The sequence below is a fragment of the Muscardinus avellanarius genome (genome assembly GCF_963383645.1).
Source record: "Muscardinus avellanarius genome assembly, chromosome: 3".
Classification (NCBI taxonomy): Eukaryota; Metazoa; Chordata; class Mammalia; order Rodentia; family Gliridae; genus Muscardinus; species Muscardinus avellanarius.
Genome location: NC_137788.1, coordinates 61,290,442 through 61,316,869, shown reverse-complemented (window position 1 = coordinate 61,316,869; position 26,428 = coordinate 61,290,442). Strand labels below are relative to the sequence as shown.

Sequence of the window (26,428 nt, the reverse complement as noted above, 5' to 3'; positions counted from 1 at the left end):
TACTTTACATTGGCTATATATATTTATCAGTACTGTGTTTTTCTGTTAATAATTTTTAGATTTTTTAATGACTAATGACATTAACAATATCATTAGAAATAGATTTTAAAAAGAATAATAATCAGCCGAGTGTGGTGGCACACACTTGTAATCCCAGTGCTTGGGAGGCGGAGACAGGAGGATCACACAGGTTCAAAGCCGGTCTCGCTGGCTTAAGAGACCCTGTTTCCAAATAAAATAATATAAAAATAGGTCTGGGAGTATAGCCTGGAAGTAGAAGGGTTCTATCCCCAGTAACTAACACACACACACACACACACACACACACACACACACACACACAATTAATAATCAATTTGAAAAACGGGGATTTGGCTGTGGCAAATTGGGACTATAATAAATCTGCAAGATCAGTAAGGAATTGTAACTCAGTCTATAAGTGGCCACCTCACATATTTACCTAGTTATAATGAGATTTGTTTAAAATTTCTTTTTATCTTAAGTATATAGCACTAATATTGCCTTTGAAATTTATATACTATTTTATGCATCAAAGTTATAGAGTTTCTTTTGAAAATAATAGTGACAGTAATTTAAAAAGTACTGGAAAAGTTTTCATTTAATAAGATTAATTAATTTCACAACTGATAATTATAAATATGGTTGATGGACAATCAGAACATTTAATGATCACTAATGGTAATGTTAAATAAGTTGATTATAATGTAAATAACTTTTGAGCTGATATTGACTTGTTTTAAAACAGTTTTTCATCAGTATAGTTTTTAGATTTATACTTTTATTCTATAAATGCAAGTAATCATTGCTTTGATTTTATAAACTTAATGTTTTTGCCAGATTGAACTGTAATTATTTTTAAATTGCCAAAAAATTCTTAAAAATTGTCTTTGCCATTTTTCTTTAACTATAAAATAGTTTAAAAGTAATTGAAAATTAAAGTACCTAAAATATAGTGTATTTTCCTAATATGTTTCAATAATGTGAAATTAAGAGTATATTATCTTACATAAAATTGAATAAAGAAATGTTTATAACAGATCTTTGATTTTGTAGGAATTGCATGTAGGTGAAAACCAGATTGAAATGTTAGGGGCCGAACATCTTAAGCATCTGAATTCCATTCTTGTGCTAGACCTGAAGGATAACAAGTTAAAATCTGTTCCAGATGAAATTACACTACTACAATCTTTGGAAAGGCTTGATCTAAGCAACAATGATATTAGTAGGTAAGTTTACAGATCAAATGAAAATAAATTCTGCTTATGTTTGGTTATAATTAGTTAAATTATTTGTCAAAAAATATGAGGTCATTTTAAACAATTGAATTCCCTAAATATTTCCTGAGCAGATATTATATATAAAGAAAAATTAGATTTTATCTTTGGCAGCCAGTTTGATATGCTAATAGAAGCAAAAGCAAATTACTGTAATTCACTAGAGCTGAACTCTAAGGAAGCTGGATTTTTAATGTTTTGTTCAGTGTACTATCTCCAACTCCTACATCAGTGTTGCCTGGCATGTTAGCACAAACCTGTAATCCCATTGAAAGGCTGAGATAAGAAGATTGCAGGTTTGAGGCCAGCTTCAGCAATTTAGCCAGACCATGTTTAAAAATAAAAAATAAAAAATAAAAAAGATTTGGGTATAGCTTGGAGGTAGAATGCTCCTGGGTTCAATCCCCAGTACTGCAAAATACAAAACAAGAGTCTACTCCATGAAGACAGTTACAAAGTAAACATGCAAAATTAAATCTAAAATGAAACATATAATCTACTCAAATATTTCTGATATGTATATATTCCTCTTTTCCAGAGCTCTAGAGATAAAGAATCTTATAAAACATAATGGTACTTAGTAAATATTAGAGTTTTTTTCCTTTCTCAAACCATATACTTCTAAGGTCACACGATAATTCTGGCCATTTTGCAACTTTCCAGTTTTTTCTTTTTTTTTTTTTTTTTTGCGGGTCTGGGGATGGAACCCAGGGGCATTTGACCTCTGAGCTACACCCTCTGCTCTATTTTTTACTCTTTATTTTAAAACAGGGTCTCACTAAGTTGCGAAAGGCCTCAATAAGTAGTGGAGGCTGTCCACGAACCGCTATCCCCTGTTCTCAGCCTCCCAAATGCTGGGATTACAAGCATGCGCCACCACGCCTGGCTCCAAATTGTCTTCTAATTAAAATATTAGTTCCTCACACTCTTACTAGGATAATTTCTATAAAATAAAAATATCAAGTCATTTTACTTATAAAGCTTTGATAGTTTTCCATTGCCTTAAATACTGTTTCTTAAATAGGGTTATGTATTTGAATCATTTAAGGAGCATTACAGATTCTGAAGCACCAATGAATTAGAATTTCCTACAGTGAGACACTGAAATTTGTGTGTGTGTGTGTGTGTGTGTGTGTGGTGGTGCTGACTGAATCCAGGGGCATTTTACCTATGACCTACACCTTCAGCCTTATATTTTATTCTTTATTTTGAAACAGGGTCTCACTGAGTTGCAAAGGGCCTCACTAAGTAGCTGAGGCTGTCCGGGAACCATGATCCTCCTGTCACAGCCTCCTAAATGCTGGGATTACAAGCATACGCCACCATGCCCAGCTTATTTTGTTTTTCAAAACAATTCCTGAGAGATTTGAGGGCATCTTCTTTTCCATCCAGATATTGGGAACTAATTAATGTCTTGTAAGATGAAGTCCAAACTTTCTAGCAAAACACTTAAGGGTGTCTCACACTAAGACTACATTCATTCACTTCTGTCTTTCACTATTACAGGTATCCTGCTCTTACTGCACTGGACTACATAAGTATACTTGCTGTTCATTTTTCTCCTTTACCCTCAAATGTCTTTTTGCTACCTCACTGCCTAAGAGAATCCCATTCTTTTTAAGCCGAAATCCAGGTTTACTATTTCCTTAGCTTCTTCCTCCCTGCTAGTATTTTCTCTCAATTCTCATAGCAACTCTCTTTAGCATGTCTTATTAAATATATATATATATATTTCTTTATATCATCTTCATTTTCATGTGTAATTTACATATAATAAAATTCACAAATATAAGCATACAGTTTAATGACTTTTGGTAGTTAAATACATGTATGTAATACTGTATTCATATAGAATATTTCTATCTTCCTAAAAAACATTCTTATACCTTTTGAAGTCAGTTCTCTTTCCATGCTCCTAACTAGTAACCATTGATGTGCTTTTTTTTTTTTTTTTTTGGTACTGGGGATGAAACCCAGGGGCATTACACCTCTGAGCTATACCCCTAGCCCTATTTTTATTTATTTTATTTATTTATTATTTAATTTTTTGGTGAGATGGGATGGAACCCAGGGGCTTTTCTATCTCTAGGCTATACTCCCAGACCTATTTTATACTGAGAGCCTCACTAAGCAGCTAAGGCTGGCTTCGAACCTGTGTGATCCTCCTGCCTCCCAAGCGCCTGGCTTTTTTTTTTTTTTTTTAAACAGAGTCTCACTGAGTTGCAAAGGGCCTTACTAAGTAGTTGAGGCTGTCCTCGAACTGCAATCCTCTTGTTCCAGCCTCCCAAATGCTGGTATTACAAGCATAGGCCACCACACCCAGCCTTCCAACCTAATTTTTTATTCCTTATTTTGAAGCAGGGTCTCACTAAGTTTCAGAGGACTTCACTAAGTAGCTGAGGCTGTCCGAGAACCCAGATCCTCCTTTCTCAGCCTCCCAAGTACTGGGATTACAAGCATGTGTGCTACCATACCCAGCTTATTTATTTTCATCTAGAAACAGGGTCTTACTAAGGTTGTGGAGGACTTCACCAGGTTGTTGAGGCAGGCTGCAAGCCTGTGATCCTCCTGTCTTGGCCTCCCAAGTATACTTTTTCATTTTTTAGAATATCATAATCTGCCTCTCACAGTGTATAGTTTTTGTGTCTCACTTATTTTTCCCCCTTTCTAAAGTTTATTTATTTATTTTCTTGTACTGCAGATAGAACCCAGGACACAGTACCATTGAGGTGAATCCCAGCCCTTTTATTTTTATTTTGAAATAGGGTTTCCCTAAACCCAGTCCTTTTATCTCAGCCTCCCAAGTACTGGGATTGCAAGTGTGTACCAATGTACCTGGCTGTGTCTCTCTTTTTAATGTAGCATAAAATGTTTGTGACTCATTCATATGGTTGTGAATATAGTAGTTCCTTCATTTTTATTGCTGAACAAATATTATTTCATTATATAGATGTATAACAATTTATCTCTTAACTAGTTAGTTAATGGACATTTGGATTGTCTTCAGTTTTGTGGCTGTTGTGGAACATTTATGTGCAAATTTTCTGTATGGACATTATTTTTTATTTCTTTTGGGTAAATATGTGGGAGTGAAATTTCTTAGTTTACTTGTGGGTATGTATTTCACCAATAATTAAGATATTTATTATGTGTTATATTTTGGTTAGTATATTAGTGTCTTTTTCCTTTATCCAATTAATTTTTTTTTTTTTTTTTTTGGTGGTACTGGGGGTGGAACCCAGGGGCTTTTCTACCTCCGGGCTGTACTTCCAGACCTACTTTAACTTTATTTGGAAACAGGGTCTCACTAAGTTGCTGAGAGCCTCACTAAGTAGCTGAGGCTGGCTTTGAACCTGTGCAGCCCTCCTGTCTCAGCCTCCCAAGTGCTGGAATTACAAGTGTACGTCACCATGCCTGGCTCCAATTGAAAATTTAAGAGTAAACTAATGTCTATTTTGTAAAACTTAATAAATTTTAATTGAGAATGTATATTTATGTGTAAAAATGGGTTGCCTTTTTGTGTGCCAAAATATAGTGTCTTTACTGATGGAAAATTACTGATGAAATAAAATAAGGAACCAGAAATTTTTTTTGGTCATTTTTTCCTTTTAGAAAATTTCATTTGCTTGCTTGAAGGGCAAAATCAAAACATTACTAGTCAGAATGGGTATCTTGTCACTGACTCATTAAAACTCAGTTTTTAACGTTTACTTTTTATTTCTGGATTTAATTTAGCAAATGCTTTATAGCTAACATACTTTTTTAGCAATTTCAATATGATAACTTTGAAAATATACCTTGTTTTTTTTTTTCTTACATGTTTAGCAGTTATCTTGAGGGAAAATATTTTAAAGGGGTCTTTTTGTGTCTTCTTGGAACCAGGGATTGAACCCAGGGTGCCACACCTGCAAAGCAGGTGCTTTGCCACTGAGCTTCATCCTGGCCCCGGGGGAAAATACTTTAATTCTACATTACTTGTGTCTTCTTTGAGACTATTGTATAATGTATTATTTATCATATATTTTTATTTTTTATTTTCGTTGTACTAGTGATTGAATACAGGGATGTTCTACCTCTGAGCTATAACCCCAGCTGTTTTATTTTTATAGTCAACTATTTGGTTGGATTATACTAGTATTTAATGTTTTTCTTTAAATGAATGTAATCTTTTGTAGTCTGCCCTGTTCATTGGGAAACCTTCATTTGAAATTCCTGGCATTAGGAGGAAATCCTTTGAGAACAATTCGAAGAGAAATTATAAATGTAAGTATGTTTTGAATTCAGTTCTTTATTTTAAAATTGATATTCAGGTATACCTGTTGATGGTGAATGTGTGCCTCTACCTTTCAGAAAGGAACTCAAGAAGTTCTAAAATATCTACGAAGCAAGATCAAAGGTATTATTTTTATTTTTACCTATATTTTGAAATATAGTAAAATATTAATAGGACATAAATTTCCATGTAGTTTAGATATGAATATTTTATGAAATTTCAGTGTTGTGTGGGTATAAAACATCTCTAGGTGCTCATTATTTTCACTCTGTATCATAAGAATGCTAAGCTGGATTTGGTGGTGCACACCTGTAATCCCAGTACTTGGGAGGCTGAGACAGGAGAATTGCAGTTTCGTGTGGCCAGCCTCAGATACTTAGGCCCTCCACAACTTATGAGACCCTGTTTCAAAATAAAGAATTAAAAATAGGGCTGGGGGTATAGCTTGGAGGTAGAATGCTCTTGGGTTTAATCCATAGTATGCAGTGAATGTATTAACTAATTCATGTATGCATGGATGGATGGATGGATGGATGGATGAATGGATGGACGGACGGATGGACTGGGGGTATAGATCAAAGGTAGAATGCCCCTGTGTTCAATTCCTAGTACTGCACACACACACACACACACACACACACACACACTCTCTCTCTCTCTCTCTCTCTCTCTCTCTCTCTCTCTTAAACTCATAATAATAATAATGTTCAGTCTTCATTCTCTTTGATTTGTGTTAAAATCTGCCAGTTATAAGATAGATAACAAAGCTTTCATAAGTAACTAGTACTTTAACTTTGGAAAAAAACAAAAATTATCTTCAGGATATATAATACATGGGTTCTGTTGGCTTATATATACTGACAGGTATTTGAGTTTCTTTTGTCCATGCTTTGCTAATTTCTGAAAATTAAGAAAAAATAAGATTTTAGGATATATGTTAATTTAGCATGAACATAAACCAAATGTGAAAATAATACTACAAATTTATTTTAATAATTTATTAAACATTTACTACTTCACTGAAAGTTTGCTATATTCATTTTTATCTCATGTCTGTTATTGTAGCATAAACTGGAACATGAAGAAAAAAATTAGTTGTAGCAGTATATTGCTGGGGAACAAACTGCCTCAGGACACAGTGGCTTAGAGTGGCAGCTGTTAATTTAGCTTACCACTCTCTGGGTTTTGTGTATATGGACTGGTAGTGTATTGGCAGTCAGCACAGGTTAAATGAGTAAAATAGTTCCATTCTTTAGCAATTTCTATTTTTTGCATTCTTAAAGTTAATTAAACTTTAAATTTTAAAACTATAGTCATTTTCTAGGGCTCCTACTCCTGTCAATGAAAGTTTCCTTTATTCTCCAGGTGAACTTTTTTCTCCAAAAAAATTGATTGTACTTTTTTTTTTCTTTTGGTCCTAGAAATCAAACCCAGAGATTTTCTACCTCCACGCTACATTCCTAGCTCTTTTTCATTTTGAAACAGGGCCTTGCTAAGTTACTGAGAGTCTCACTAAATTGCTAACAGTGGCCTGCAATCTGCAATCCTCCTATCTCAGCTTCCCAGGTACTAGAATAACAAGTGTATACCACCATACCCGGCTACAAATAGATTATAGAAATAAATTAAGGTCATGTCAGAATAATTTTTTTTTTTTTTTTTTTTTTTTGGTGGTACTGAGTGTGGAACCCGGGGGCTTTCTACCTCTGGGCTATACTCCCAGACCTATTTTATATATTATTGAAACAGGGTCTCACTAAGTTGCTGAGAGCCTCACTAAGTAGCTGAGGCTTCAAACCAGTGTGATCCTCCTGTTTCAGCCTCCCAAGCACAGAATTACAAACATGCCCACCATGCCCAGCTCAGGATAATAATTGTTTAATGGACACAAAAAGCCAGAATAAACTTCACGAAAGTTACATTTATATATAAGGTTTCTACTAAATAACCTCTATCCAGTAATGAGTAAGGACACCCATACGTATTATTTATTATCTCCAGAGACCTCTCAAATGGAAATATTTTTAAGGCATATAACCATAAATATAGGGACAATGGGAAAAAAAAGAAAATGCTAAAATTTATAGGTTAGAAATAAGCAGATTCAGTTAGAGTAAGCAGATTCTGCTGCGGTCTCTTGGCTCATAGATGATATACTCCATGTGCTCTCATTTATTACATTAGCTGTGGGCTTTTTGGTGATGCCCTTTAGAAAATTTCCTTCTGTTTCTAGTTTTCAAGTGTGTTCTGGGCAAAGTGTTGAATTTTGTCAGATATTTGTCTACTGAAATGATCATGTGAATTTTTTCATTCTGCTAATACACTGTTACATTGAGAGATTTTTGGATGGCAAGTTAACCTTACATACATAGGATAAATCCTACTTGGTCATGCTATATAGTTATTTTTATATGTTGCTGGATTTTATTGAGAATATTTATGTCTGTATTTATAAGAGTTATTAATCTGTTATTTTCTTGAGATAACACTGGCCATATGAGATGTGTTGGGAATACTACCTCCCTCCCTCCTCTCCTGTTTCTTAGAAGAGTTTATGAAGTATTGGTATTAATTCTTCAAATATTTGTTAGAATTTAGCACTGGGTGTTTCTTTGTGGTTAGTTTTGTTTTATTTTGTTTTTGTGGTCCTGGGAATTGAACCCAGAGGCATTCTACCTCTGAGCTACACTCTCAGCCCTTTTTTAATTTTTTGTTTTGAAATAAGGACTCGCTAAGTTGCTGAGGCTTTTCTTGAACCTGCAGTTCTTTCGTCTCAGCCTCCAAAGTAGTAGGATCATAAGTGTGTACCACCCTGCCCTGCTATGGTTAGCTTTTTGAGTACTGCATTTATCTCTATTTGTTATAGATATACTTAGATTGTATATTTATTATTGAGTCAGTTATGATTGTTTTTCGAGGAACTTTTCCATTTCATCTAACTTATCTGTTTTATTGACATTTAGTTCATAGTTTATCTTTTTTATTTTTGTAAGGACAGCTAACAATTTGCCAATTTTGTTGAACTTCCCAAAGAACTAGATTTCAGTTTCATTGATTTTCTTATTATTTTTTCTTTTCTGTTTCATTAATTTCCACTCTATTTATATTCTTTTTTTTTTTTTTTGCCTTTAGTTTGCTCTCCTTTTTCCCTTAAGGTAGGAGGTTATGCTTTTGATTTGAAATTATACTTCTTTCTTGATATAGACATTAATAGCTATGGATTCCCTTTAAGCACAGCTTTAGTCACAGCTCCTAAACTTTTGTTATGTCCATTGAAGTCAAAGTGCTAATTTCTTTTGACTTGTTATTTAATAGTTCATTGTTCAATTTGTTATAATTTGCCCCTTACTTAAAATGCTTTGTTGTAAAGTCTACTTTGTCTGATAATAGCATAAATATTACTCCATTTATGATAGATATACATCCTGATAAAATGTCTTAAGTTAAAAAATACATTCATACACCTACTGAACATCATAGTTTATCAATACAGTACAGTATAGCCATTCCAGTTTTTTTTTTTTTTTTTCTTGTTGTCTTCTTCCTTGGTTTTTTCCTTGAGCTAACTTGTCCAGAGTTTAGGCTGTATTTTTATTAGATGCATGAATCTTTTTTTGATTGCCTTTTTCCATATCCTCTACTAGTGTGTGTGTGCACGCACACACATGGGGAGCATTACTGAGGATTGAACCCTGGGGTGCTCTACCACTGAGTTATATCCCCAGCCCATTTTACTTTTTATTTTTAAACAGGATCCAACAAGTTGCCAAGGTTGGCCTTGACCCTCCTGCTTCAACCTTGGGAGTTGCTGGGATTATCCTGTGCCACTGCCCTGGGCTCCTCCACTGTTTTTGAGAGCCCTCATGCTGTGTTGCAAATGAAGTCAGCTCCCTTAGGAAGAGATTAGGACCTATTTCTTTTATGGTCTGTTTCTCCCAGGGATAATCTCTGAGCCAGAGCTGTGAAGCTGGGAATGGAGACCATGGCAAGCTTCCTTTGGAATGACACCCTCTCCAGGAGCTGGGCACTCAGTAGAGGGGATGGCCAGTAATCAGAAGTCATCTTGGTTTTGCTACAGTTGGTTTCAGTCTCCTTGCCTTGAACTACCAGCTTCTAAACTAGGGGAAGGGCAATCAGGGCCCAAGCATTCTCTCTGTGCTAAACTCAAATTAGAGCCTTTTTGTCTGTGAGTGGGAGTTGAGTGGAAGGAAGCCAGCCTCCTCCTCTACACCCTGTTCACAATAGATTTAGTCTTACCAGCAGGCAGCTGGAGCAGAATGAAAAATGCTGATGATTTTTCCAGGATGAAATCCCTCCTGTTGGGAGCTGAGGGGTTGAGGGAGTCTTGTGTGTCTAGCAGTTGCTCTCTGGAGCAGAATCTCTGCCTCTCTGAGCTTAGTGAGGAAGTTTAGTGAGGAAGATTCAGGTGTCAGGTCACCAGAACTTTTGTAGATTTTTTTTTTTTTTAATGGTATTGGGGAGCCGGGCGTGGTGGTGCACACTTGTAATCCCAGCAGTAGGGAGGTTGAGACAGGAGGATCACACAGGTTCGAAGCCAGCCTCAGCTACTTAGTGAGGCTCTCAGCAACTTAGTGAGATCCTGTTTCCAAATAAAATATAAAATAGGTCTGGGAGTATAAACTGGAGGTAAAAAAAAAAAAGCCCCTGGGTTCCATCCACAGTACCACACACACAAAAATAAATAAAATAAAGAGTACATTTAAAAGAAATAGTTTTGTACCTTTTTTTTAAACAAGACTCGAACAATTTAGAGAAAAGTAAAATAAAACTATTAATTTTCAACAGTGTGAAAAAAATGAAATAGTTCCAGATATGTAAGGACAAAAGACATGCCAAAAAAATAAAGAATTAGTAGTATGATGGACCTTACCTTATCTGGAATAGTCAGTAAACACTTGTTGAATTTACTAAGAGTATTTGTCTTGTATTGAGTTCATTAGTTATTCATTAATCAGTAATGCTCAAAATATATGTATGATTCTTTTCTATCAAAAATATCCACTTGTGTTTTTTGGTGGTACTGGGGTACCTGGAAACCCTTCTACCTCTGGGCTACACTCCCAGACCTATTTTTATACTTTTTATTTGGAAACAGGGTCTCTTAAGCCAGTGCGGCTGGCTTCGAACCTGTGTGATCCTCCTGTCTCCGCCTCCCAAGCGCGGGGATTACAAGCGTGCGCCACCATGCCCGGGCTCTGTCTTCCTCTTTGTTTTTTTTTTTATACCATACATACAATAGCAGTGTTAAGTAGTCTCTAGAATTTAGTAAGATGGTTGATGGTGTGTGAATGAGTATGCATGAATGTTAGAAAATATCTATTGTAAATAAAGTCTTATGTTTGCTAAGAAAAAATCTTAACAGATAAAATGTTTAAAAGCTTGAATATGCAATCAGATTTTAAGTGATTGAAGATAATTAGCTTCATGTATCCTAACCTGAAGATAGGCATATTATTTGGTAGACATTTGAGGGAAGTGGTATTTCTTCTTTGTTAACAAATTTCTTCTAATGGACCATATTATTTTGCTTAAAGGAATGATTGCTTGTCATTGTTTCTTAGATATGATAGTTATTTTATAAAAATGCCTGTCTTCCTTCCTTTCTCCCTCCCTCTTCTCTTCTCTCCTCTCCCCAACCCCCTTCTCTCTTTTCCCTTCCCCTGCCCTGCCCTTTCTTCCCCTTTCTCCTCCCCTCTCCTTTTCTTTCCTTTCCGTGTACTGGGGATGAAATCCAGAATGTTTTACCTCTGTGCTAATTCCCCTTATATTTTATTTTATTTTATTTTTGCAGTACTGAGGATGGAACTCAGGGGCATCCTACCTCCAAGCTACACCCCCAGCCCTATTTTTTTTAATTGTTATTCTTTATTTTGGGTCTCAGTGAGTTGCAAAGGTTTTCACTTAAGTAGATGAGGCTGTTTGTGAATCTCCAGTCTCAACCTCCCAAATGCTGGAATTACAAGCATGCACTACTACACCCAACCCTTTTTTGTTTTTTCTTTTTGGCGGTACTGGGGATTGAACCCAGGGTCATTCTACCTTTGAGCTATTCCTCCAGCTTTATTTTTTATTTTTTATTTTGAAACAAGGTCTCATTGACTTGCAAAGGGCCTCACTAAGTAGCTGAAACTGTCCTCAAACCACGATCCTGCTGTCCCAATGCTGGGATTACAAGCGTGTGCACCATGCCCGGCTTCTCTTTATTTTAAAACATGTTCTCACTAAGTTTTTATGTGCCTGGGCTAAGATCCCCAATCCTTCTATCTTAGTCTCACAAGTACTATGAATATAGGCATACACCACTGCTCCCAGCCAAAGAAGATTCTTTCTTACTGTTAAATTATGTTACCGTAGAACTTATTAAAAGGTTTGAAGCCATACTGTAGAACTTTATCTATTTTAATTAGGTATGTTCTTGACTGCATTTTGAATTTTGGGGAATGAAACATGTGACTAATGGCTTTCTCACCAAGAATGTCGAGAAATCATGCATACTGTTTTATGTGTTAGGAATTTAAAAATTGACTTTGTATTATAAATACTAGTTTTCTATTACTTTCTTGTTGTTGTTGTTGTTGTTGTTGTTGTTGTTGTTGTTGTTAGATGATGGACCTAGCCAAAGTGGAGCTGTTCCTGAGACTGCCATGACACTACCAAGTGAATCCAGAGTCAATGTACACACCATCATCACATTAAAAATACTGGACTATAGGTATGTAATTGATTTTTTTAAACATGGGAAAACACTCAGGAAGCTCTCAAAAAATTATCCTTCAGAAAAGGATGTTTGAAGAAATATTAGAATTCTTGATTTAGAATAATAGCAATTATAAAAACAATGATGAAATAAAAACAAACTAAAAGAACAGTGAACTTAAATGCCCATTCCTTATGTGATTTGTGTTGATTATGTTCAAGAGAGAGATGATTGTATTAATGCTTACAAATAAGATTTTTTATTATGAACAAAGAGTGACAGTGTTGGTAGTAAGGTTTCTGATTCAGTAATTAGCAGAGAAGGGTAAATCTATGTTAATAAATAAAAAATAAAGCCAGGTGTGGTGGTGCACTCTTAAAATCTCAGCATTTGGGAGGTTGAGATAGGAGGATCATGGTTCGAGGACAGCCTCAGTTACTTAGTGAGGCCCTTTAGAACTCAATGAGACCCTGTTTCAAAAATAAGGAATAAAAAAGTAGGGCTGAATGTGTAGCTGGAAGGTAGAATTCCCCTGGGTTCCATCCCCAGTACTGCAAAAAAAAAAAAACAAACAAACTTGTCAGTGCTTTTGATGATTGGTCTTATAATGATGATATAAAATAATATAGAATCAAATAGATTATAACTACATGTATTCATGTTATCTACACAACCATCATTAGTGTCTGGCTTCTCACCCTGAAAGCATAAGTAGGAATCACCTTAGGAACAGTCAGGCTGTAGTCTCCCTTTCACATTTGCTGTTTTCATTCACAGTGCCTCACCTCTTGCTTGCCATTCTTAGATGTATGTGGAAATCAGTACTCTAAGTCAAGTTCCTCTTGCCACACTAGCATATGCAGTATTCCTCTGTACTATATTTGTGTTCTCTTCTCTTATAGCAGCACAACTAAGCATATTTTACACACATCTTTGTTGTGTGTGTGTGTGTGTGGCGGGGGGATACTGGGGATTGAACCAAGGCACATTCTACTTCCAAGCTATACCCTGAGCCCTTTTATTATTTTTTGTTGTGAAATGGGGTCTCACTTGGTTGCTGAGAGTCTCATTAAGTTGCTAAGGCTGTCCTCAAACCTGCAATCTTCTGTCTCAGCTGGGATTACAGATGTGTGCCACCATGCCCAGCTATAAAAATACATCTTACGTGACTCAGATTAGAACTTGTTTTTCTCAAAGAATGTATCATATTTAAAATATAAGTTAATTTCCAGCTTCACAGTATAAATGTTTTCAACTAAATTTTTTTAATAGAAATGTGAAAGTTTTAAGTTAGGGAAAGATAGAGGACAAAGCAGCCCCTCCCAAAAGGGGGGTCCCAGAAAGAGAGTGACCTGGAAGCCTGTTGGGAATGGGCTTTTAAACTTCTTGAGGTTTTCTGTTTGTTCTTTTATGATTGGCCAGAATCAGTGTGGAAATGAGAACTAATAGTACCAGAGGAGAGAAGAGAAGGTGTTTTAATTTAGTAACATTTTTTCTTGTGTATGTATGGCACTGGGGATTGAATCCAGAGGCATTCTACCTCCCAAGCTGCACACCAGCCTTATTTTATTTTTATTTTGAAATAAGGTCTTGCTAAGTTGATGAGAGTCTCACTACATTGCTAAGAATATCATCGGACCTGAGATTCTCCTGTCTCCATCTCCTAAGTACTGGGATTATAAGCATGTGCCACCACTCCCAGCCCTCTTATAGGATTTTAAGAAAAGGGTAAACAACTAGTTTTTTCTTTGGTACCAGGGATAGAACCCAGGGGTGTTCTACTTCCATGGTACAATGCTACATTTCTAGCCCCTTTTATTATTATTATTATTTTTTTGAGGGTTTGGGGATGGAACCCAGGGGCATTTGACCTCCAAACTACACCCCCTGACCTATTTTTTATTCTTTTATTTTGAAACAGGGTCTCACTAAGTTGCAGAGGGCTTCACTAAGTAGCTGAGGCTGTCCACGAACCCCGATCCTCTGGTTTCAGCCTCCCAAATGCTGGGATTATAAGCGTGTGCCACCACGCCCGGCTATTATTATTATTATTTTAAACAGATTTTAGAAGTATAATGTATTTTAATGACGCTGGTACAGACAAGGTACATTTAAAGCCCATATCTCAGTGTTTGGAACTGGATATTGTACTGGGTATGAAACTGGGTATTGAGCCCAGAGGCATTAACTTTCAAGCTTCACCTCCAGCCCTTTGTACTTTTTTGTCTTGAAACAGGGTCTCATTAGATTGCTGAGAGTCTTGCTATATTGCTGAGGTTGACCTCACCTCAAACATGTAATCTTCCTGTCTCAGCTTCCCAAATACTGGGCTTACTGACATGTGTCTCCATGCCCAGTTGCATTGAAATTCCTTTTAAGTGGAAGACATTGTATTAAGCACTAATAATTATTTTAAAAATGTAAAAATAATGGATAACCTTATTAAATTAATAAATGCACAAATGTTGAGGCACTATGTTTTTAAGATTAAATTTGTTTTATTGAAAATTTCAGTCAAAATTTTTATATATGTACATTTACAAAAGATGTTGCATAAATTATGATGACTTGAATAAATTATAATGACTAGCTTAATTTTGAAGTACTGAGGTTCACAGAAGGTAAATGGCAAAGCTCATTAATGGAACTAGGAGTAATTTAGTCTCAATCCACTACTCTGCCTGCCTTGTTACACATTAAAGGAAAGCGAAATTGGCCTAGGTGACTAACCTAAAACTAATTTAGTATAATGTTGAATTTTTAAAAGTGATTTTTAAGCTGGGTATGATGGTACATGCCTGAAATCCCAGCAGTTGGGAGACTAAGATAGGAGGATTACAAGTTCAATACCGGTTTCAGCAACTTAGAAACCTAGTGAGACCTGGTTTCCAAATAAAAAATAAATAATGTTGGAGGTGTGGCTTGGAGGTAGAATGCCCCTGGGTTCAATCTCCAACACCCCCCAAAAAATGTGGTTGTTATTTTGTAGTACCCAAATAAAGTTAACAAGTAACTACTCTTACTTTTTTTTCTTTTTTTGTTTGTGGTACTAGGGGTGGAACCCAGGGGCTTTTCGACCTCCGGGCTATACTCCCAGACCCATTTTATACTTTATTTGGAAACAGGGTCTCACTAAGTTGCTGAGAGCCTCACTCAGTAGCTGAGGCTGGCTTCAAACCTGTGCAATCCTCCTATGTTAGCCTTCCAAGCACTGGGATTACAAGCCTGCGCCACCATGCTCTGGCTTGATTTTTTGTTGTTGTTGTTTGTTTTTGAAGGGGTGTTGGGGATTGAAGCCAGGGCCATTCTACCTCCAAGCTACATCTCCAGCCTTATTTTATTTTGAAGTAGGGTCTGGCTAGTTGATGAGAATGTTCTTAAACCTGAGATCCTCCTGTCTCAGTCTCCTAAGTACTGGAATTGTAAGCATGTGTCACCATTCCTGGCCCTCTTACAGAATTTTAAGAAAAAAGGAAACCAGTTCTTTCTTTGGTACCAGGGATAGAACCCAGGGACATTCTATTTCCAAACTACATTCCTAGCCCCTTTTATTATTATTATTATTTTTTTTTTCCAGTACTGGGAATGGCACCCAGGGGCATTCTACCTCAGACCTATACCCTCACACCTTTTTAAAATTCTTTTTGAAACAGGGTATCACTGAGTTGCAAAGGGCCTCACTAAGTAGCTGAGGCTGTCTACAAACCATTATCCTCCTGTCTCAGCCTCCCAAATGCTGGGATTGCAAGTGTGTACCACCACGCCTGGCTTTTTTTTTTTTTTTTTTTTTACGGTTTTTACAAGTATTATTTATTTTAATGAAGCTGTAAGGAGCGTGTTCTGTTGTATACACTTCTGCATGAAATAACGTTACCTTTATTAACTGCTAATGAAAACCAGAACTTTTCTGGGATCTTGTGACAAGATTGTTGTTTAATCTTAAAATGCTTTCTCTTGAGTGAAGCCATCTTTGGAGTCATTCCTCTTACCATGTCTATCATCTTCCCTCCAAAGCTGATATTCCTCCTCTTTTGGTCCAGATCCTCTGATTTTAAAAGTAGCTTCAAGTTAAGAAAAGGTCATTTTCCCACAGTTCAGTTCTCTGAAAAATTTCCATCTCCCATGGAAAGTCATAGTCCAGGAGGGAAGCAGTCACATACTAGACTTCTGGGCCAACTGGGAGCCATTATGAGCACTCGTACTGGTCAGTCCTATTGGCCACCATCGGCCTGAAAATGCAATCTTGAAAAAGGTGGCCTCTCTGTGTACATATGTCATTTTTAATAAGGAGAGAGCATATGAAGGAAGCTAAGGTTTGATCACCGAAAAGCAGCACAATGAATAATATGCATTAGAATTCAAATTCCATATGTTTTAAAGAAATGGGGTGCCAGTTTTCAATCCCATTTTGAACAACACATTACAAAAGAACTATTTTAAAAATAAAAAAGGAAGCTGGCTGTGGTGGTATATGCTTGTAATCCTAGCATTTGGGAGGCTGAGACAGGAGGCTCGCAGTTCGAGGACAGCCTCAGCTACTACTTAGTGAGGCCCTTTGCAACTCAGTGAGACCCTGTTTCAAAATAAAGAAAAAATCAGGCTGAGCATGTTGCTCGGAGGTAGGATGCCCCTGGGTTCCATCCCCAGTACAGCAAAAGTAAAAAAATAAAAATAAAAAAGATTGAGGGCAAAGAAACAAAAATAAAACGATTAACTAAACCATTGAATAACCCGTTTGTTCCTTCAATCACATCTTCTTCTGCCATTCCCAGTTCCTTTGGAGTATGATTATGAGCAACTCTCTGACCTTCAAAGAGAAACCTGAGTGAATTCATTGGAACGTCCTGTCTTTGACAATATGATTCTTTGAGTTTCTTGAGATGTGTTCTCATTTTCACTTTGAAGTGAATCTCACTGCTCTCCTGTCCAGTTACTTTGAGTTTAATGTATTCTCCTTTCTTGTCCCCCAAATCTTCAGTTGAAAATTTAGCCTTCTGTTCAGACATGGTGGCAGTGACTTCACCTGGCTTTCTGGGCAACATCAGCCTCAGGCAGGCAGAACCTCACTCTGGGCTTTACAAACCCATCTCCGTTTCCCACAACACAACACCACTTTTTTTGTATTTTTTAAATTTTGAAACAGGATCTCACTAAGTTGCTGAGGCTGGCCTCAAAGCTGTGATCCTCTTATCTCCTCTTCCAAGGACTGGGATTACAGGTGTCTTGCCACTCAACTCTGCTAGCTTTTATTTTTTGTGGCACTGGGGATTGAACCCAGGGGCATTCTACCTTTGAGCTACACCTCAGCTCTCTTTTATTTTTATTTGGAAACTAGGTCTCATAGGTTGATGAGAGTTTCACTACTTGCTGAGACTGTCCTTGAACCTGTGACCCTCCTGTTTCAACCTCCAAGTACTGGGATTACAAGTGTGTGTCACCACACCCATCTTCCACTAGCTTTTCTTAGCTTATTATTTTTTTTAAAGGGGGTTCTTTTTCTTTTTTGTCTTTTTTGGAACCGGGGATCAAACCCAGAGTGCCACACCTGCAAAGCAGGCACTTTGCCACTGAGCTTCATCCCGGCCCCTCCACGAGCTTTTAAAATTACAGACTTATGGTCAGGCATGGTGGCGCACGCTTCTAATCCCTGAGCTTGGGAGGCGGAGACAGGAGGATCGCGCAGGTTCAAAGCCAGCTGCGCTGGCTTAAGAGACCCTGTTTCCAAATAAAATATAAAATAGGTCTGGGAGTGTAGCCTGGAAGTGGAAGGGCTTCCAGGATCCCCAGTACCACCACCAAAAAAAAAAAAAAAAATTACAGACTTATTTCTAGTGGAAGGAACAGACTTATTATTTACTATGTGACTTCTAGGTTTTCTAAAATCTGAAAGTCTATCTTTTTAGTCACATTTAGAATGTGACTATGCAGAACATGTAGCACAGTGTTTATAATACAACATACCTGAATTCCTAACAGCGTACACTTTTTGTTCATATTTTTGTTTTTATTGGGAAATTTTAGGAGTAGCTGAGGCTATCTGCAAACTGTGATCCTCCTGTTTCAGCCTCCCGAATGCTGGGATTGCAAGTGTGCACCACCACACCTGGCTATTATTATTGTTGTTTTTTACAAGTATTGTTTATTTTAATGAAGCTGTAAGGAGCAGTGTTCTGTTGTATATACTTCTGCTATACTCCCAGCCCCTTTTTAATTTCTTATTATGAAACAGTGTCTCAGTAAGTTGCTGAGGCTGGCCTAGAATCTGTGGTCCCCCTGTCTCAGCCTCCCAAGTACTAGGAGTACAGGCATGTGCCCAGCTGGCATTCTTTACAAAACTTCATAATCAACTACCTTGAAAATTTTTATAAATTCTTGAAAGAACTTTTAAAGTGGAGAATAATCCTGTCTTTTTGAATTGCTAAGAATATTTCATTTTTCTAACCATTTTTCATTTAGTGATAAGCAAGCAACTTTGATTCCTGATGAAGTATTTGATGCAGTAAAAAGCAACATTGTCACTTCTGTTAACTTTAGTAAGAATCTGCTATGTGAAATTCCAAAAAGGTAAGATCTTTTGATGCATTTCAATTAAGATGTAACTCCATCACAGATGTGAATTCAGATTTTCATCTTAGTTGCAGGAAAAAATATTTATCATGATTTTAAATTTGAAATCATATGTCAAATTACCTTATTAATATTAAGGGATATAGAAAATGTATTTTGTCATTTGTTCTGAGGGGTGTATAGGATTTTTCAAACTTTATTTCTCTTTTATATTATAAACTTGAAAAATAGGTATTAGAGTTATTAAAAGATCTGATGATGAAAACAGTCCAAATAATTCTTTGTTCGTACCTGAAGTTATCTGTATCAGTGTATCATCTTGGGGTGGGGGAGGAGTGGCAGGGACCTGGAGGAGAATCATAAATGCGTACAGTTTATCAGATATACATTAAGTCTCACTTTTTTCACTTTATCTTTTGCACAGCATTTGATATCCATTCACATTTTGTTTCTGGACAAATCTTATTAATAACATAATTTAAATTACTAAACTTAGGCTTTATTTAATTTTTTCCTTTTTTGGGGGGAAGTTGTACTGGGGATGGAACTCAGGTGCCTTCTACCTCTGGGATACTCCTCCAGCCCTGTTTTTATTTTTTATTTGGAAATGGTCTGGCTAAGTTGCTAAGTTGCTCAGCTAAGTTGATGAGCCTGTCTTTGAACCCTTCTGTCTCAGTCTCCCAAATAACTGGGATTATAGGCATATGCCACCACAATCAGCTTGTTTCTTGTTAAGTCTTTAACCAAAGCTGTCTAGTGGTAACACTTGCCAAATCTAGGAATTGATTTCATGTTTTCTTGTAATTATGCTTAAATGAAATAAAAATTTGGATAATATATACTATAAAAATGCTGATATATCATATTTTAAAATATTTTGAAATGGGCTTGGTATATAGCTCAGTGGTGGAGCACTTGCCTAGCATGTGTGAGGCCCTGGTTTCAATTCCCAGTACTGCAAATAGTAATAATAACAACAACAATAAAGTAAAAATAAATTATATAAAAAAACATATACTCATGCTCACATATAGACATATTTTGAAGTGCCTACTAGTTAGTATATTATGTAATCTAAAGAGAAAACTATTAAGATACAGATATATGTCTAACAATTTATTTTATGGGTTCAAGTTATTAATAGAATCAAGTAGAAAAATTGCCTAGATCTAATTTTTACTCTTTCTACTCTAATTGTTTTAAGTGAAGAATAAATGGGTTTTAAAAGTAAACGAGAAAGCTAGGCATGGTTCACACATATAATCTCAGTTCAAGTCTAAGCCTCAGCAACTTAATGAGATCCTGTTATAAGAAACGGGTGTAGCTCAGGGCTCAGAGGTAGCATACGCCTGGATTCAATCCCTGGTACCAAAAAAAAAAAGGAAACCTCAAATAAAAATTCTTAGACAATATAGACTATTTTTTAAAAATTTTATTTTTATTAGTTAAATATTTAAGCTGTAATTTTTGTGAAAATTTAAAAGATAGAGAAAATCATAATTAGTAGAAATAATAGGACTTTTCTCTTATGATGTGCTTATCGTTTTGAAACTTTGACAGTGAGTTCAATGCTAACATTTTTACATTATTTTTGTTTCAGGGTTGTAGAACTGAAGGAAATGGTTTCTGATATCAATCTCAGTTTTAATAAGCTTTCCTTTATATCCTTGGAATTATGTATGCTTCAAAAATTGACATTTTTAGACCTAAGGTATTTATTGCTCGACTCTTTTATAATTATATACTCATCTTTGAGTTTTCCTTAACGTGCCCTTTATGTCATATTTTCATACATAAGTATGGAAACTGTTTCTTAGTTTACTAACTATTTTCATGGGAATCTAAAATTAAGTGTTTAGGACATATTTTAATCAGACATCATTTGTGAGTAGTTTATGAGTTTAACTTATTTTTCAGATTTATACCTAAGCAAAATTACCAGTAACAAATGGAAAACATTTTATTCATTGTTTTCCCCCTAAAAGTAAAAAGCATAAAACTGGCATAGCCTATGCTGGCACAGCAACTTTACAAGGCTTCTCCCCCCCCCCCCCTTTTTTTTTTTTTTTTTTGGTGGTACTGGAACCCAGAGGCTTTCTACCTCCTGGCTATACTCCCAGACCTATTTTATATTTTATTTGGAAAGAGAGTCTCACTAAGTTGCTGAGAGCCTCACTAAGTAGCTGAGGCTGGCTTCGAACCTGTGCAATCCTCCTGTCTCAGCCTCCCAAGCGCTGGGATGATAAGCGTGCGCCACCACGCTCGACACAAGTCTTCTGTTTAAAGAAACTTCTTGTTATTGAAATATTCCTCTCAGTGTACATTGCCAGAAATAAATGAGTATTTGGGACAACAAAAGGAAAAGAAAGTGTTTTAGGCTTTACAGAAGCAATAGGAAATTGAATTTAGTATGTCAAATTTGAAGTGACTTGCCGGGCATGGTGGTGCACACTTGTGATCCCAGCATTCAGGAGGCTGAGACCAGAGGATCGCAGTTTGTGGTCAGCCTCAGCTACTTAGTGAGGCCCTCTGGAACTTAGTGAGACTCTGTTTCAAAATTAAGAATAAAAAATAGGGTAGCAGGTGTAGGATTGACAAACTGGTACATATATTTTTTTCTGCTCAGAATTTTAATTAAAAATTAAACTTGTAGAAATTTTCAAACTTTTAAAAATAATTTCTTTGGTTTTCACCTTAGGAATAATTTTTTAAATTCTTTGCCTGAAGAAATGGAATCATTGATAAGACTACAAACGATCAATCTTTCCTTTAATAGGTAAGAAACAGAACAGGTAATTCTAATAGTCATCTCTTGGAAAATGTGTAGGTCTTTGTTACTACAGAAAATAACTAAAAGAAACAAATAAAACAAAGATCTCTTTATTTTTACTTTATTTCAATATCTAAATTTTATTTTCATTTATGTATGTATGTATGTAGTACTGGGGGTGGAACCCAAGGGCTTTTTTACCTCCGGGCTATACTCCCAGACCTATTTTATACTTTACTTGGAAACAGGGTCTCACTAAGTTGCTGAAAGCCTCTGGGATTATAAGTGTGTGCCACCACGCCTGGTTTGTTTATTTATACATAGAATTGAAATTGATGTTGCTTGCTTAGAATTCTCAATTGACCTCTAGTAGAATTTTTATTTTTATCATTTTGAAGAACTTGTAGTCTAGTAAGAAGCAAATATACCAATAAATAATTTTAATTGCTGTATTGTAAGCATAATGCATAAAAAAGATCTTCTGAGATTAACTGAAGGTAAAGGAAGTAGCATTGTCACTGAGACTTGAAAAATAGATATTTATCAGGCACACAGGGACTAAGCATCTGAGTTACAGCAAATAGAATGTCTAAGACACAAACATGAGAACATACTATATTTGAGAGACTTCAAGAAGTTCAGTATGGTTTGGTCATTAATTGAGATGGAGATGTAGAGGTAGCAGATGAGGTTGAGCATGTAAGCAATAGCTAGCCTCTTAAGAGCTTTTTAAGTCAAGTGAAACTCAGTTTTTTTATAGTAACTATCAGGATTCTGCATAAAATAAATAATATTTATTGGAAGCTAATTATCTGCTGGTGCTATACTAAGTACTTTACATGTATTATCTCATTCTTACAAAAATTCTTTATGGTAGATTTTTTTATAACAAACCTATATGTTTTAGTACTATTATTTCTCATATGCAGATGAACAATCTAAAATACATACTTATGTTCATTTTTGTTCTCCTCATTGTGCTTTCTTGTATATAGGTTATACCATTGTTGTTGCTATTTAAAAATATACACTCTCTTCAGATCTCTGCTTTTTACTTGTAAACTGAGTCATCAGCTCTCCTTTGAGTTGTTTGTTGAGCTGTTAATTTCATTGCAAGCAAAATATTTGGGCCGGCAACAAAAAACTAGCTTCATTGTTTATAATTACCTTGTTTATAGTTTGGACAGAGTGAAGAGAGAGGCTTTAGCAGCTGGGTGGTCCATCTGTATTATTGGTTATTGGCCTCTATGCCATGATAACTTCAGAGCTGTTTTGATATTCCCCTTCACTATCCCTTTTGTTTTTTCTTTTTTTGTGGTGCTAAGGATTGAATCCAGAGGCATTCTGCCTCTGAGCTATACCCCCAGTCCTGTTTTATTTTTTGTTTTTGAAACAAGTTCTTGCTAAGTTGCCAGGGCCTTCCCTAAGATGCTAAAGCTGACTGTGAGCCTTCAATCTTCCTGTCTCAGCCTCCCAGAGAACTGAGATTACAGTCATGTGCCACCACACTAGGTCACTGTCACTTTTATACACAAAAACAGCAAAAGAAACCAAGCATGGTGGTACAGGCCTGTAATCCCATTACTTAGGACGCTAAGACAGGAGTATCACACTTAGTGAGACCCTGCTTCAAAATAAAAGATAAGAGTCAGGTGTGGTGATTGACGCTTGTAATCCCAGTGCTTGGGAGGCTGAGAAGGGAGGATAGCACAGGTTCGAAGCCAGCCATAGCATTTGAGAGGCTGAAACGAGGATTGTGATTCACAGCCAGCTTCAGCTACTTAAGCCCCTTGCAACTCAGTGAGACCCTGTTTCAAAATAAAGAATAAAAAACAGGGTTAGGGGTGTTGCTTGGAGGTAGAATGTCCCTAGGTTCCATCCCCAATACTGAAAAAAAAATTAAAATTAAAAATTTTATAGGGCAGGAGGTAAATTTGCAGGTAGAATGACTCTGAGTTCAACCTCCAGTAAGTACCTCAAAAGAGGGGGAACATAATGGGGAAACGAAGAGACTACATATAAAGCTCTCCATCAGGCCTTCCTTGTCTTTTGGTCCAGGTTTCAGTATACCTCATACTACAGCTACGCCAGCCTCTGTCCCCTAAGGGGTCCTCCATTATTTTGTGTTCTCTCTCTCCCCCAAGGGGTTCTCCATGATATTGAGAGCCATTAAACTTACTCTTTTTTTATGGTTTCTTCAGGGTTGTGTTGGACAAGGAACCCAGTATTTCAGCTAATTTGTTATCTGCTTAAGACCCCATAGTGAATTCAATTTAGAAGCCTCAGTCAAAGCAAAATCTTACATAATATATTAGTAGTGTTTTATAAGAATTAAATGTGAACCCAAGAATACTTGAATGAAGACATTATAGAATCTCAGGGTATTTTTTTTTTTATTCTGAACTTTTTTTTGTGTGTGTGTGGTACTGGGGGGTGGAACCCAGAGGCATTCTACTTCTCAACTACACCCCAGTCCTACTTTTATTTTTATTTTTATTCTTTATTTTGAAACAGGGTCTCACTGTTTTACAAAGGGCCTAAGTCGGTGAGGCTGTCTGCAAACTGTGATCCTCCTGTCTCGACCTCCCAAATGCTGGGATTACAAGTGTGTGCCACCACACCTGGCAGTATTCTGAACTTTTGTTTGTATACACATGATAGTAATTTAAAGCCTGTCCAATTAATGTGTATTTCAGGGTTTCCAAAACTAGTTTATTTTCTGGAAAATATGAACATAAGACTTAAACCAAACACAAAGTAACATACATTGCCAGACATGGTGGCACATGCCTGTAATCCTAGTGCTTGGGGTGCTGAGATAGGAAGATTGCAGGTTTGGGGCTAGGTTCTGTAACATAGTGAGACCCTAAGTAGCTTAGTGAGACCCTGTTTCAAATAAAAGATAAAACAGGGTTGGGGTAGCAATCAGAGGTAGAATGCTTTTGGGTTCAACTCCCATACCAAAAAACTAAATAAATATAATAAAGTAACATACATTGTAGAAAACACTATTTCATGATATAAAACTTAATCCGGGCATGGTGGCGCATGTCTGTAATCCCAGTACCTGAGAGGTTGACACAGGAGGATTGAAACTTGGAGACCAGCCTCAGAAACCTAGGGAGACCCTGTCTTAAAACAAAAAATATAAAAGGGCTGGTAGTATAGCTTTTAGGTAGGACATCCCTAGGTAAATCTCTAGAAGAAAGAAAGGAAGGAAGAAGGGAGGTTTGGAGGCAGGGAAGAAAGAAAGAAATATTTAAGATAATCTATTTTAAGGATTTTATCCTCTGGTTCTAGTATATTTAGGTATTCTGTTAATATATTAATAGGTTCAAAATGCTACCAGAAGTTTTGTATCATATTCCTACACTTGAAAACATTTTGATAAGTAACAATCAGGTTGGATCTGTGGATGCTCAGAAAATGAAGATGATGGAAAATCTGACCACATTGGACCTTCAAAATAATGACCTTCTCCAGATTCCACCAGAGCTTGGTAATTGTGTGAATCTAAGGTAACTTGCATCATTTATTGAAATTTTCCATTTATTCAATTGATTTGTTGAAGTTATGTTTTTTCTTATTAAGATAATCTTGCAGGAAGTTGAAGTAACGGAATTAATATTCTGTTAAAAATAATAGCAAAGCTCAGAATTCTAATTCTGTTTTTCAGATTTTACCAAATATTTTTTCTAGCTTTATGTATATACACATATATTATTTCTAAAAATATCCTTCTTATCTATCCCCTTTGAAAATCTTCCTTATTTTCCAAGCAGAATAACTCCATTTTGATTTCCCAACATGCTTTTTTGTACTCATCATTCTTTTGTCCTTCTTTAGCAAAGATTTGTTCTTGTACCTAGAACACAGGGGGTACCCAGTAAGTATGGATTAAGTGAATATAAAAGAAGTTTGAGATGTTATTGGAAAACTGACTAGTTAAGCAGTGTTGGAAGTAATTTAATGAAAACTGCATATTAATTGTTTGGCATATTTTACTTCATTGGGGCATCACTGACATCTGCTCTGGAACCACATAGTGGTAAATTATGGGAGAATATAATATGTAGAAGTATAGGAACCAATTATACAGCCTATTCTCATTATTATGCTATTGGTTATCTTCTATAAAGTTATTGTGGACTGCATTAGTGAATACTGCACCATTGCTTCCAGGAGTACAGGCTGACCCTGTTTCTGCAGGAATCTGATCACAACATTTTCATCAACCCAGCACTATATAACCTTGTTTTAATGCCTTAAACATAACAATTATTCAGTTAATGTTGCTTTATTACTATACTTATAATTCTGTTTAGATGCTCAGATTTGGATAGGAAAAAATAGGAAAAAATAAATATTTATAAAACTGCAAATAAAAATTTATTCTTGTGAAAAAAATCTCACAAATGGAAAATGTTTAAGTTTTCATTTCATTTTTTTCTTTTATTTAGAACATTACTACTAGATGGAAATCCATTCCGTGTTCCTCGGGCGGCCATATTAATGAAAGGAACAGCTGCTATACTGGAGTATTTAAGAGACCGAATTCCTACTTAAATTGGAGTTATTTTCTAATCTTGGTCATGTTAATTCTTGGACGAATATAACATTTTGTTTTAGTATGATCCTAAAGGTCATTGTTGTAATTGATCTTATAGTTTCCCAATATCACTGAACCATAGTGTTTAACCACATGGTTAATTGGCCTGGACTATATATTAACTTGCCCATAAGTGTTTTTTTATTGATAACTAACATTTTTCTAAAGTGTTATATACATTTATAATAGTGTTAAC

General features: G+C 36.0%; 1 protein-coding gene across 1 annotated transcript in view; it reads left to right on the top strand.

Moving 5' to 3' along the window:
* Nucleotides 1-26,189, top strand: part of LRRC40 (leucine rich repeat containing 40) — a gene marked incomplete at both ends in the record, with an annotated part of 41,281 nt that extends 15,092 nt beyond the window's left edge. The window contains 9 exons of the mRNA XM_080692081.1: nt 1,075-1,247; nt 5,471-5,558; nt 5,646-5,691; nt 12,193-12,301; nt 18,743-18,850; nt 20,454-20,564; nt 21,552-21,629; nt 24,956-25,141; nt 26,084-26,189. Of these exons, the coding sequence (XP_080548207.1) occupies nt 1,075-1,247; nt 5,471-5,558; nt 5,646-5,691; nt 12,193-12,301; nt 18,743-18,850; nt 20,454-20,564; nt 21,552-21,629; nt 24,956-25,141; nt 26,084-26,189 (1,005 nt within the window). The remainder of the gene's footprint in view (nt 1-1,074; nt 1,248-5,470; nt 5,559-5,645; nt 5,692-12,192; nt 12,302-18,742; nt 18,851-20,453; nt 20,565-21,551; nt 21,630-24,955; nt 25,142-26,083) is intronic.
* Nucleotides 26,190-26,428: the final 239 nt, after the last annotated feature.